We start from the raw sequence: 13,143 nt of genomic DNA on the forward strand, positions 1-13,143 counted from the left end.
TTCACTTCAAGATACACATATTTAAGCACAACAGCAAGCAAGTAAACAGAGAACAAATTAAAAAGACAGAAATGCTACCTCCGAAAAACAAGCCAAGGAGAAGATGCTGGGCTGCGCTGTTTCTGCATCAAAAAAAACTACCAGTCTTTGCTCACTGGGTCCACAGTTCTTTGCAAAAGTAAGACAAACACACTCAAGATGAAACGCGGAGAACAAAAACTGCCTCGCCCCCCAAGATAGATGGTGCCCCGCCTACAGCACTGGAACTATAGTTTCAATAACCGTAAATGAACCGTATTAAATTTAATTAATTTCTATAAAACTTCCTTTGTATTTTTTTCTTGCTTTTGACAGGCCTTTGTTAATGTTTTGTAGCTGGTGTGATCCTCCTGTGACCACAACAGAGATAGCAGAGGAAGAGGGGACGAACTCCTTCGTCCCTCAGTCCATAGATGAGGGGGCTCAGGCAGCGGGGCAGGAGGACGAGGAGAAAGAAGTTTAGGTAGCGCAGGTGGATAAAGAGGGCTGAGCTGATTGTAGACAGGGCTCTCTCGATGTTGCTGAACAGGAAGGAGGAGAGGCAGAGGCCCAACTGGACCAGGTGAAGGAGAACCGTCCTGCTGGCCTTTTTGGCCTTGATGGACCGGGCTGCGATCATGATGCCTGTGTAGGTGCCGATGACGATGATCCCCACGGCAACAAAAAAGACACCGTTAAAGCTCTGGAACACATCAAACTGCCATTTGGCCAGAAAAATTTGCTCCCGAGTGCAGTAGATGGGTTTCGTGAGGAACTGGGTATCTCTAACTATTAAAAATATAACATCAATCACAGAGTTCACAGAGCCCAGGAACCAGACCACTGCAATGGCAATATTGGTTCTCCTGGGGGTGGCGATGTCAGTGTGTCGGAGTGGGAAACAAATGGCCACATAGCGTTCCAGACACATGACAGCCAACGTCAGGGGGGAGATGCGGAAAGTTGTGCTGCTTACCAGGACGATCATGGAGCAGAGGACCTTCGTGAGTGTGATGTTAATCAGATTAAATGAGTAGAGCAATGTGGTGAATCCCAGATGGATGGAGTCACCAAGGAGCATCTGACTGAATAGAAGATAGCGGGAAGTCTCACGGAAGCTGGGTTTACTGCACATGGCAATGAACATGATGAGGTTCAGAGAAATGAAGAACAGGCTGGTGGACAGCACAACAGATGATTTTATTATTGCTGTGAAATCTATCTGTTGCGTGATGGTTTGGTAGTACAAGAAGCTGAACTCTAGAGAGGAACCATTCTGGTCAGCCATAGGTCAGCTCTGAAACAAAATGAAAAGATTACAGATTTACATTTAAAACACAAGTTGATGTTCACAGTCAACGACACAAATATATGCTTCTCAGAAGACAAGAAGGACCCCTATTCATTTGAAATGAAAGACAGACACAATAAAATATAAATTTGAGATGGTTGCTTACCTGCCTCTGTTGAGCACTTGACTCAAACACTTCTGAAGTGGCATGTGCTCTAGTTTATAATGAATCCAATGACACATGACATCACATGCACTCTGTAGGTGTGTCCAGCATAATTAGCCTCTTGAGTGAAGCAGGAAGGACATGCATATCTCTGCCTGAACAGTAACTGTTTGATACGACTATTTGTTAGTAGTTGCAGTTCAATGGAGAAGATCATTATTTATCTTATATTCACTGTGTCAGCTTGGCCAGTGGTTAGAATGCACTAGTGCAGATCAATGACCAGTGCAAACCAGTGGTCACTGTGGAGCAATGGTCTGTATAGAGAAACATAGGGCAGTATTTAGGGTACAGAATTCATCACTGTGTGCTGTGTGTCTGGAAGTAGTGTAGGGCATTATTCAGTGATTTTAAGTAGAGATGTACTGATCCATTGGTCAGGGACCAGAATAGGCCGATTTTCAGAGTGTTCAGCCCAGATCATTAGTCTCATGGTATTTCCAATACCGAATTGGTCTGTTTTATTCATGGGCCACAGGTCATACACACAGCAGCGGAGGCAATTGCCTCACAGCCATTTCCACACTCATAGCTGCATGCTAACATGTAGTTAGCGTCATTGTGAGCGGTTTCTACTGTACATGTAAAGCCAAAGTAAAGCATAAGGAAACCAGCACCAAAAGGAGGTAAACTTTAAACTGATTAATAAACATATTAGATAATCTTGAAAAGGAATAAGCATTAAAATTGCAAAACTAGGTAAGGTTTTTTTTCCTATGACAGAGTAAAGATGTTTTATTGAAACTTTAACCCCCTGCACTATAATGTCCGTAAAGTATCAAGGTATGACAAAGCCTGATCTTAATCTAGCTTACTAGGTATGTAAGAATTGTATGTGCATAACATGTGATGTTGGCATTAATAATATTACCCTGCACCTATTATTATTTGGAAGAGTATAGTACACTTCAGTTTTATTTGGAGGTTTGTAACCTGTGGATTTTTTTATCTCATACGAGCAAAAGACGAGAAAAGGGCCGTGTTATCTGGTGAATTTGAACATACTGGAAAATGATGTACGTTCCCTCTCCTGATGCTGAGACCTTACCGTAGTGGAGGGGTTTGCGTGTTCCAGTGATCCCAGGAGCTAAGTTGCCTGGGGCTTTATGTCCCTGGTAGGGTCACCCTAGGCAAACAGGTCCTGGGTGAGGAACCAGACAAAGTGCGGCTCAAAAGACCCCTCATGATGAAGAAAAACATGGACACACGTTTTCCTTCCCTCGGACGCGGGTCACCGGGGCCCCCTCCTGGAGCCAGGCCTGGGCGTGGGGCTCGATGGCGAGTGCCTGGTGGCCAGGCCTACACCCATGGGGCCTGGTTGGGTACAGCCCAAATAAGGCACGTGGGTCCCCCCTCCAATGGGCTCACCACCTGTAGGAGGGGCCAAAGGGGTCAGGTGCAGTGAGAGTTGGGCAGTAGCCGAAAGCGGGGACCTTAGTGGTCTGATCCTCGACTGCAGAAGCTCTCTGGTGGGGAAGGAGCCTTAGCTGGTGTGCGAGGCTGTGAGGTTCCGACTAGATGTAGTCGGGCTCACCTCGACACACAGCTTGGGCTCTGGATCCAGTCTCCTCGAAGGGGGTTGGACCCTCTTCCACTCTGGAGTTGCTCATGGGGAGAGGTGCTGAGTGGAAGTGGGAATACTTATTGCCCCTGGGCTGGGCGCCTGTACATTGGGGTCTACCATGGTATACGAAAGGGTAGCCTCCCTTCGCCTTTGGGTGGGGGGACGGGTCCTGACTGTCGTTTGCGCTTATGCATTAAACAGCAGTTCAGAATACCCACCCTTTTTGAAGTTCTTGGAAGGGGTGTTGGAGAGCGCTCCTCCCGGGGACTCTTTTGTTCTACTGGGGGACTTCAATGCAAACGTGGGCAATGACAGTGAGACCTGGAGGGGCGTGATTGGGAGGAACGCCCCCCCCCGATCTGAAGATGAGTAGTGTTTTGTTATTGGACTTCTGTGCTCGTCACGGATTATCCATAATGTTCAAGCATAAAGATGTCCATATGTGCACTTAGCACCAGGACACCCTAGGCCGCAGTTCGATGATTAACTTTGTGGTCGTGTCATCGGACTTGCGGCCACATGTATTGGACACTCGGGTAAAGAGACGGGCGGAGCTGTCAACCGATCACCACCTGGTTGGCTCCGCTGGTGGGGGAGGAAGCCGGCCAGGCCTGGCAGGCTCAAGCGTATAGTGACGGTCTGCTGGGAACGTCTGGCGGAACCCCCTGTCAGAAGGAGTTTCAACTCCTACCTCCGGCAGAACTTCTCCCATATCCCGGGGGAAGCGGGGGACATTGAGTCCGAATGGGCCATGTTCCTTGCTTCCTTTGTTGAGGTGGCTGACCAGAGCTGTGGCCGTAAGGTGGCCGGTGTCTGTCGTGGCGGCAATCCCCGAACCCGCTGGTGGACACCGGCTGTGAGGGATGCTGTCAAGCTGAAGAAGGAGTCCTATGGGGCCTTTTTGGCCTGTGGGACTCTGGAGGCAGATGATAGGTACTGGTGGGGTAAGCGGAAAGAGGCTTCAGGGGTCGCTGAGGCAAAAACTCGGGTATGGGAGGAGTTTGGTGAGGCCATGGAGAACGACTTCCGGACGGCTTCGATGAGATTCTGCTCCACCATCCGGCGTCTCAGGGCGGGAACGCAGTGCAGCATCAACACTGTTCATAGTGAGGATGGTGTGCTGCTGACCTCAGCTCGGGATGTTGTGGGTCGGTGGAAGAAATACTTTGAAGACCTCCTCAATCCCACCGACATGCCTTCCAATGAGGAAGCAGAGTCTGGGGACTTGGGGGGCGGACTCACCTATCTCTCGGGCAGAGGTCACTGAGGTGGTTAAAAAGCTCCTCGGTGGCCGGGCCCCGGGGATGGATGAGATCCACCCGGAGTTCCTCAAGGCTCTGGATGTTGCGGGGCTGTCTTGGTTGACACGCATCTGCGGCATTGCGTGGACATCGGGGGCAGTGCCTCTGGATTGGCAGACCAGGGTGGTGGTCCCCCTCTTCAAGAAGGGGGACTGGAGGGTGTGTTCCAACTATAGGGGGATCACACTCCTCAGCCTCCCTGGTAAGGTCTATTCGGGGGGTCCTGGAGAGGAGGGTCCGCCGGATTGTTGAACCTCGGATTCAGGAGGAGCAGTGTGGTTTTTGCCCTGGCCGTGGAACAGTGGACCAGCTCTATACTCTCAGCAGGGTTTTGGAGGGCTCATGGGAGTTTGCCCGATCAGTCTACATGTGTTTTGTGGACTTGGAGAAGGCATTCGACCGTGTCCCTTGGGGAGTCCTGTGGGGGGTGCTCCGGGAGTATGTGGTACCGGGCTTCCATTTAAGGGCGGTTCGGTCCCTGTTTGACCGGTACCAGAGCCTGGTCCGCATGGTCGGACTCGTTTCCAGTGAGGGTTGGACTCCGTCAGGGCTGCCCTTTGTCACCGATTCTGTTCATAGTTTTTATGGACAGAATTTCTAGGCGCACCCAGGGCGTTGAGGGTGTCTGGTTTGGTGGCCTCAGGATTGGGTCTCTGCTTTTTGCAGATGATGTGGTTCTGTTGGCCTCATCGGACCGTGACCTTCGACTCTCATTGGGACGGTTCGCAGCCGAGTGTGAAGCGGCTGGGATGAGGATCATCACCTCCAAATCCGAGACCATGGTTCTCAGCCTTAAAAGGGTAGAATGCTCTCTCCGGGTTGGGGATGGGGTCCTTCCCCAAGTGGAGGAGTTTAAGTATCTCGGGGTCTTGTTCACGAGTGGGGGAACAATGGAGCGGGAGATCGACAGGCGGATCGGTGCGGTGTCAGCACTGATGCGGGCGCTGCATCGGTCTGTCATGGTGAAGAGAGAGCTGAGCCAAAAGGCGAAGCTCTCGATTTACCAGTCGATCTACGTTCCTACCCTCACCTATGGTCATGAGCTATGGGTAGTGACCGAAAGAACGAGATTGCGGGTACAAGTGGCCGAAATGAGTTTCCTCCGCAGGGTGGCTGGGCTCTCCCTTAGAGATAGGGTGAGGAGCTCAGTCATTCGGGAGGGACTCAGAGTAGAGCCACTGCTCCTCCGCATCGAGAGGAGCCAGATGAGGTGGCTTGGGCATCTGATTAGGATGCCGCCTCCTGGACGCCTCCCTGGTGAGGTGTTCCGGGCATGTCCCACTGGGAGGAGGCCCCGGGGAAGACCCAGGACACGCTGGAGAGACTATGTCTCTCGGCTGGCCTGGTGATGCCTCGGGGTGTCCCCAGAGGAGCTGGATGAAGTGGCCGGGGAGAGGGAAGTCTGGGTCTCCCTGCTGAAACTGCTGCCCCCCGGATTCAGCGGTAGATAATGGATGGATGGATGGATATTGTAAGCAGAAGATACCGTGGCGCAATGGTAGAGCATCTGACTCCAGGTCAGAAAGTTGCGTGTTCAGATCACGTCGGTGTCATACTTTTTAGTGGGCAGTGGTGGCTTAATGGTTAGGGAAGTGCACTTGTACTTGAAAGATTGCTGGTCTGAATCCCTGACCAGCAAGGCACCACTGAGGTACCCTGAGCAGGGTGCTGCTTCCCTTCTGCTATGTCACGATGTCACATACGGGGTTAAATGCTGAGGACACATTTCCTGGTTGTGCACTGTGTGCTGTGGTGTGTGAACACTGATCACCAAATTCTTAATTTTTACCTCTTTCTAGTCACAGTGTCACGCCCGGCTCGTACGATCCTCGTGTGTGCCACGCCCCCGGATTATCCACGTGTGCTTCCCTAATTGTGCCCAGCTGTGTCTGATTATGTTTGCCCACTCTTGTGTATTTCAGTCCGTGTCTTGCATTGGTTCCTTGTCTGTCATTGATGTTCGTCGATGCTAGTGTTCCGTCCTGCCCTTGCCCTCAATAAATCCCCAATTTACCCCGTATTCCGCCTGTTTGCCTGTTCCTTGCTCACCTGCCCGAGCGATCACCGCTTTAATCACCGGCGAACGTGACACACAGGGCATTTTATTTTGAGACTTGTTTAAGTGAAAGAAGATCCTGTAACTTGGGGGAAATTGTAAAGTTTAACAATTGATCTTATTGTGAAAAAAAAAGTTTCATTGGAAAAAAGTAGATTTTTGTTTGTATATGCTGTCAATTATAGTTTTTAGAAAGAAAATCTGAATCGGTGAAAATCGGTATCTGCAGGTCATTCTTGCATAAAAATCAGAAACCGGAATCGGTCAAGTTAATTGCATTCGGTGCATCTCTAATGTTAAAGGAATATTGCAGCATGTTTGTTTTTTGGTGATGTCCTCAGCTGTGGTTCACTGTACTATCACTGTTTCTACCTACAGGCCTCACTAAGTTATGCTATGGAGGCCTGTTTTTTTCTACCGCCATCTTTCATATAATATATTGTAGCAAAATTGCGATTAAGTTTTTAGTCCTGTTCCATACCAGAAATGGTAAAGGCTTGAGACCATCCCCTGTGTGGGCATTTTTAATTGATTAACCCTTGTGTCACCATACAGACAGGCTGAGCCATCCATCCATCCATCATCTCCCGCTTAATCCGGAGTCGGGTCGTGGGGGCAGCAGCCTCAGCAGGGAGACCCAGACTTCCCTCTCCCCGGCCACTTCGTCCAGCTCCTCTGGGGGGATCCCGAGGCGTTCCCAGGCCAGCCGAGAGACATAGTCTCTCCAGCGTGTCCTGGGTCTTCCCCGGGGTCTCCTCCCAGTGGGACATGCCCGGAATACCTCCCCAGGGAGGCGTCCCGGAGGCATCCTGATCAGATGCCCGAGCCACCTCATCTGGCTCCTCTCGATGCGGAGGAGCAGCGGCTCTACTCTGAGTCCCTCCCGAATGACTGAGCTCCTCACCCTATCTCTAAGGGAGAGCCCAGCCACCCTGCGGAGGAAACTCATTTCGGCCGCTTGTACCCGCGATCTCGTTCTTTCGGTCACTACCCAAAGCTCATGACCATAGGTGAGGGTAGGAACGTAGATCGACTGGTAAATCGAGAGCTTCGCCTTTTGGCTCAGCTCTCTCTTCACCATGACAGACCGATGCAGCGCCCGCATGACTGCTGACGCCGCACCAATCCGCCTGTCGATCTCCCGCTCCATCGTTCCCCCACTCGTGAACAAGATCCCGAGATACTTAAACTCCTCCACTTGGGGGAGGACCCCATCCCCAACCCGGAGAGAGCATTCTACCCTTTTCCGGCTGAGAACCATGGTCTCGGATTTGGAGGTGCTGATTCTCATCCCAGCCGCTTCGCACTCGGCTGCGAACTGCTCCAGTGAGAGCTGAAGGTCACGGCTCGATGTGGCCAACAGAACCACATCATCCGCGAAAAGCAGAGACCTAATCCTGAGGTCACCGAACCGGACGCCCTCAACGCCCTGGCTGCGCCTAGAAATTCTGTCCATAAAAACTATGAACAGAATCGGTGACAAAGGGCAGCCCTGACGGAGTCCAACCCTCACCGGAAACGAGTCCGACTTATTGCCGCCCATGCGGACCAAACTCTGGCACCGGTCATACAGGGACCGAACCGCCCTGGCTGAGCATATAAGACAAATGTTTCACACAGGTCTACTTATACATTTTCCTGTTTATCTCTTAGTAAACATTGTAGAAGCTGAGGTCCACTTGTCCTCTGTTGTGAGCACTGTCAGCCATCTCCTTCCTTTCCCTTTACATGGTGCATTATTCATCATATTTACACAGTCAATTTGCTGAACACCACTCACCTCCCTGTAGAAGCCCAGCTGACACTAGAGGTCAGTGCAGAGCAACAAGGTTTAACACGCTCAGTGGAACACAAGCCAGCTGAATATCAGTATTGTTAGTTCTTTGAATTTTCTGTTTCAAAACCAAATTGGAGAAACAAAAAAGTGGCGTTTTGCCGATTTCGTTTCGAAATGGAAAATCCATAGAATGAATGATACATGGATTCTGTCGGCACTGAACCCAGGTCACCTTTTTCTGATTAAGAATCACTACAGCTTTTAGTTTTCAGTGTTTTCTGTCTTGGATTGTGTAGTAGTACACTTACACTGTAATTTATTTGTCATAAAACACAAATTATTCTTCACATTATCTATTATAACTTATTACAGAATTAGCATAACTAACAGTAAATGAACTAAATGTTTAGTTTTTTTGGCATCTTCTCCTGATTTACAAGCTTTAACATTGCACATGTAGGCAGCAGAGTGTGTGTGATGTTTTCATTAGGCCTGACTAAGGCTGCAGTCGGGTCTGTTATTCACAAGGTCTCAGCACAGATGAGGTCTAGGCTGACAGCTGTGGGATTCAGCATCCTCACAAGGCTTTCTGCTTCTACAGGGAGACCCTGTTTTTCTCCATATTAGAATGAACAGGCAGTCAGAGGCTTGAGTGTAGTAATTACATCGTGATTATTAGTCTATCTTCCAACTGGTTATGCTGTACGGGATCCTGGGAGAGGGGTGTACTGGAGGTAAGACAAGGCACACTACAGGGGATTACCCTGGGCAGGATCCCAGTCCATAACAAGGCCACACACACAGTCATATATGATATGTGCAATTTGGGGAGACTAATTCAACTAACTGTGTTTTTGGTGCGAGGGAGAAAACTTCCCAAACACAGTGAGAATGTGCTAAGCACACTCAAAACACAGAGGAGGTGGCGTAGGAGCCCCCAGCTTTGGTGACATGAGATATGTGCTGGACCTGTGACTATCACTTAATGATATATTCATTATTGTTTATAAATAGAAGAGCAAAAATGGTAGAAATATTGGTGCTTGGGCGATCACTTGGCATATCATCCTCTACTTTGCTTGATTCCACTTTATTGATTTATTTGTTGCAGCACTGATGTCTTACAGCAAATTGAGGCAAATAGGCATGACTTCATATGACAGAGAAAATCCCAAGAGTGATTCCCGTTCTCCAATCACAGCTCACTGAGGGGGTGGAGCTAGCATGAGCTGGATACAGCTTACACTAGCTGGAAAGACACAGCACTGACTGGAAAGAGAGGCATGTACACTGGAAGTGACGACCAGCCCCTCACATCACTGTTGAGAGGATAATAAAGCCACTGATAAAATAACCCTGGCTAACTGGCCTGGGAGCCCCCCACCCCCACACTTTGTCACCACCTATAACGTTTAGTGACTCAGCATGTTCTGTTATTAGAAGAAGTGTCTGTATTGCCCCTAAGTACTATCTTAACGAAGTGGCGAGTACAGTTGGGGAAATGAGACCCTGATATCCTAAATATCAGCATTATGTTTTTTTATTTTCACTTCAAGATACACATATTTAAGCACAACAGCAAGCAAGTAAACAGAGAACAAATTAAAAAGACAGAAATGCTACCTCCGAAAAACAAGCCAAGGAGAAGATGCTGGGCTGCGCTGTTTCTGCATCAAAAAAAAACTACCAGTCTTTGCTCACTGGGTCCACAGTTCTTTGCAAAAATAAGACAAACACACTCAAGATGAAACGCGGAGAACAAAAACTGCCTCGCCCCCCAAGATAGATGGTGCCCCGCCTACAGCACTGGAACTATAGTTTCAATAACCGTAAATGAACCGTATTAAATTTAATTAATTTCTATAAAACTTCCTTTGTATTTTTTTCTTGCTTTTGACAGGCCTTTGTTAATGTTTTGTAGCTGGTGTGATCCTCCTGTGACCACAACAGAGGTAGCAGAGGAAGAGGGGGCGAACTCCTTCGTCCCTCAGGCCATAGATGAGGGGGCTCAGGCAGCGGGGCAGGAGGATGAGGAGAAAGAACGTCAGGTAGCGCAGGTGGATAAAGAGGGCTGAGCTGATTGTAGACAGGGCTCTCTCGATGCTGCTGAACAGGAAGGAGGAGAGGCAGAGGACCAACTGGACCAGGTGAAGGAGAACCGTCCTGCTGGCCTTTTTGGCCTTGATGGACCGGGCTGCAATCATGATGCCTGTGTAGGTGCTGATGACGGTGATCCCCACGGTAACAAAAAAGACACCGTTAAAGCTCTGGAACACATCAAACTGCCACTTGGCCAGAAAAATTTGCTCCCGTCCGCAGTAGATGGGTTTCGTGAGGAACTGGGTATCTCTAACTATTAAAAAAATAACATCAATCACAGAGTTCACAGAGCCCAGGAACCAGACCACTGCAATGGCAATATTGGTTCTCCTGGGGGTGGCGATGTCAGTGTGTCGGAGTGGGAAACAAATGGCCACATAGCGTTCCAGACACATGACAGCCAACGTCAGGGGGGAGATGCGGAAAGTTGTGCTGCTTACCAGGATCATCATGGAGCAGAGGACCTTCATGAGGGTGATGTTAGTCAGGGTAAATGAGTAGAGCAATGTGGTGAATCCCAGATAGAAGGAGTCACCAAGGAGCATCTGACTGAATAGAAGATAACGGGAAGTCTCACGGAAGCTGGGTTTACTTCGTATGGCAAGGAACATGACGAGGTTCAGGGAGATGAAGAACAGGGTGGTGGACAGCACAACAGATGATTTTATTATTGTTGTCGAATCTATCTGCTGCGTGATGGTTTGGTAGTACAAGAAGCTGAACTCCAGAGAGGAACCATTCTGGTTGGCCATAGGTCAGCTCTGAAACAAAATGAAAAGATTACAGATATACATTTGAAACACAAGTTGATGTTCACAGTCAACGACACAAATATATGCTTCTCAGAAGACAAGAAGGACCCCTATTCACTTGAAATGAAAGACAGACACAATAAAAAATAAATCTGAGATGGTTGCTTACCTGCCTCTGTTGAGCACTTGACTCAAACACTTCTAAAGTGGCATGTGCTCTAGTTTATAATGCATCCAATGACATATGCAATCACATGGACTCTGTAGGTGTGTCCAGCATAATTGGCTTCTTGAGTGAAGCAGGAAGGGCATGCATATCTCTGCCTGAACAGTAACTGTTTGATACGACTATTTGTTAATAGTTGCAGTTCAATTGAGAAGATCATTATTTATGTTATATTCACTGTGTCAGCTTGGCCAGTGGTTAGTATGCCGTAGTGCAGATCAATGACCAGTGCAAACCAGTGGTCACTGTGGAGCAATGGTCTGTATAGAGAAACATAGGGCAGTATTTAGGGTACAGAATTCATCACTGTGTGCTGTGTGTCTGGAAGTAGTGTAGGGCATTATTCAGTGATTTTAAGTAGAGATGTACTGATCCACTGGTCAGGGACCAGAATAGGCCGATTTTCAGAGTGCTCAGCCCAGATCATCAGCCTCATGGTATTTCCAATACTGAACTGGTCTGTTTTATTCATGGGCCACAGGTCATACACACAGCAGCGGAGGCAATTGCCTCACAGCCATTTGCACACTCATAGCTGCACGCTAACATGTAGTTAGCATCATTGTGAGCGGTTTCAACTGTACATGTAAAGTCAAAGTAAAGCATGAGGAAACCAGCACCAAAAGGAGGTAAACTTTAAACTGATTAGTAAACATATTAGATAATCTTGAAAAGGAATGAGCATTAAAATTGCAAAGCTAGCTAAGGTTTTTTTCCTATGACAGAGTAAAGATGTTTTAGTGAAACTTTAACCCCCTGCACTATAATGTCCGTAAAGTATCAAGGTATGACAAAGCCTGATCTTAATCTAGCTTACTAGGTATGTAAGGATTGTATGTGCATAACATGTGATGTTGGCATTAATAATATTACCCTGCACCTATTATTATTTGGAAGAGTATAGTACACTTCAGTTTTATTTGGAGGTTTGTAACCTGTGGATTTTTTTATCTCATACGATCAAAAGATGAGAAAAGGGCCGTGTTATCTGGTGAATTTGAACATACTGGAAAATGATGTATGTTCCCCCTCCTGGAGCCGAGACCTTACCGTGGTGGAGGGGTTTGCATGTTCCAATGATCCCAGGAGCTAAGTTGCCTGGGGCTTTATACCCCGGTAGGGTCACCCAAGGCAAACAGGTCCTGGGTGAGGAACCAGACAAAGTGCGGCTCAAAAGACCCCTCATGATGAAGAAAAACATGGACACACGTTTTCTCTCCCTCGGACACGGGTCACCGGGGCCCCATCCTGGAGCCAGGCCTGGGCGTGGGGCTCGATGGCGAACCTACACCCATGGGGCCTGGTTGGGCACAGCCCAAAGAAGGCACGTGGGTCCCCCATCCAATGGGCTCACCACCTGTAGGAGGGGCCAAAGGGGTCAGGTGCAGTGTGAGTTGGGCAGTAGCCGAAGGCGGGGACCTTAGTCGTCTGATACTCGGCTGCAGAAGGTAGCTCTAGGGACATGGAATGTGACCTCTGTGGTGGGGAAGGAGCCTGAGCTGGTGTGCGAGGCTGTGAGGTTCCGACTAGATGTAATCGGGCTCACCTCAACGCATGGCCTGGGCTCTGGATCCAGTCTCCTCGAAGGGGGTTGGACCCTCTTCCACTCTGGAGTTGCTCATGGGGAGTACCGCAGAGCAGGTGTTGGCATACTTATTGCCCCTTGGCTGGGCGCCTGTACATTGCGGTTTAGCGTGGAACACGAAAGGGTAGCCTCCCTTCGCCTTCGGGTGGGGGGACGGGTCCTGACTGTTGTTTGCGCTTATTCACCAAACAGCAGTTCAGAATACCCACCCTTTTTGGAGTCCTTGGAAGGGGTGTGGGAGAGCGCT

General features: G+C 48.9%; 2 protein-coding genes across 4 annotated transcripts in view; both read right to left on the minus strand.

Moving 5' to 3' along the window:
• LOC125713120 (odorant receptor 131-2-like) lies at window positions 1-11,285 on the minus strand. 2 transcript variants are annotated; one of them, XM_048984023.1, is made up of 2 exons: window positions 11,255-11,285; window positions 1-1,315 (listed from the first exon to the last, which is right to left on the minus strand). In XM_048984023.1, exon 2 carries the CDS (start codon window positions 1,304-1,306, stop codon window positions 362-364), a length of 945 nt encoding a protein of 314 aa, XP_048839980.1. In that variant the 5' UTR covers window positions 1,307-1,315; window positions 11,255-11,285; the 3' UTR covers window positions 1-361. The 2 variants fall into 2 exon arrangements, with proteins under 2 accessions (XP_048839980.1, XP_048839979.1); XM_048984022.1 differs by lacking the exon at window positions 11,255-11,285 and adding an exon at window positions 1,476-1,607.
• LOC125713121 (odorant receptor 131-2-like) overlaps window positions 10,125-13,143 on the minus strand; it is an 11,001-nt gene continuing 7,982 nt past the window's right edge. The window contains exons 1-2 of one of the 2 annotated variants that reach the window (XM_048984025.1): window positions 11,255-11,285; window positions 10,125-11,094 (exon numbers count right to left, since the gene is read on the minus strand). In XM_048984025.1, coding sequence (XP_048839982.1) covers window positions 10,141-11,085 — 945 coding nt within the window. In that variant the 5' untranslated portion in view covers window positions 11,086-11,094; window positions 11,255-11,285 and the 3' untranslated portion in view covers window positions 10,125-10,140. Of the gene's footprint in view, window positions 11,095-11,254; window positions 11,286-13,143 lie in introns of those variants that run through there. The other variant, XM_048984026.1, reaches the window with a different exon arrangement.

Source organism: Brienomyrus brachyistius, chromosome 18, assembly GCF_023856365.1.
Source record: "Brienomyrus brachyistius isolate T26 chromosome 18, BBRACH_0.4, whole genome shotgun sequence".
NCBI classification, from domain to species: Eukaryota; Metazoa; Chordata; class Actinopteri; order Osteoglossiformes; family Mormyridae; genus Brienomyrus; species Brienomyrus brachyistius.

What these genes read in the sequence shown, in the direction of transcription:
- LOC125713120 (XM_048984023.1), bottom strand. Translation starts at nt 1,306, where the DNA reads ATGGCTGACCAGAATGGTTCCTCTCTAGAGTTCAGCTTCTTGTACTAC.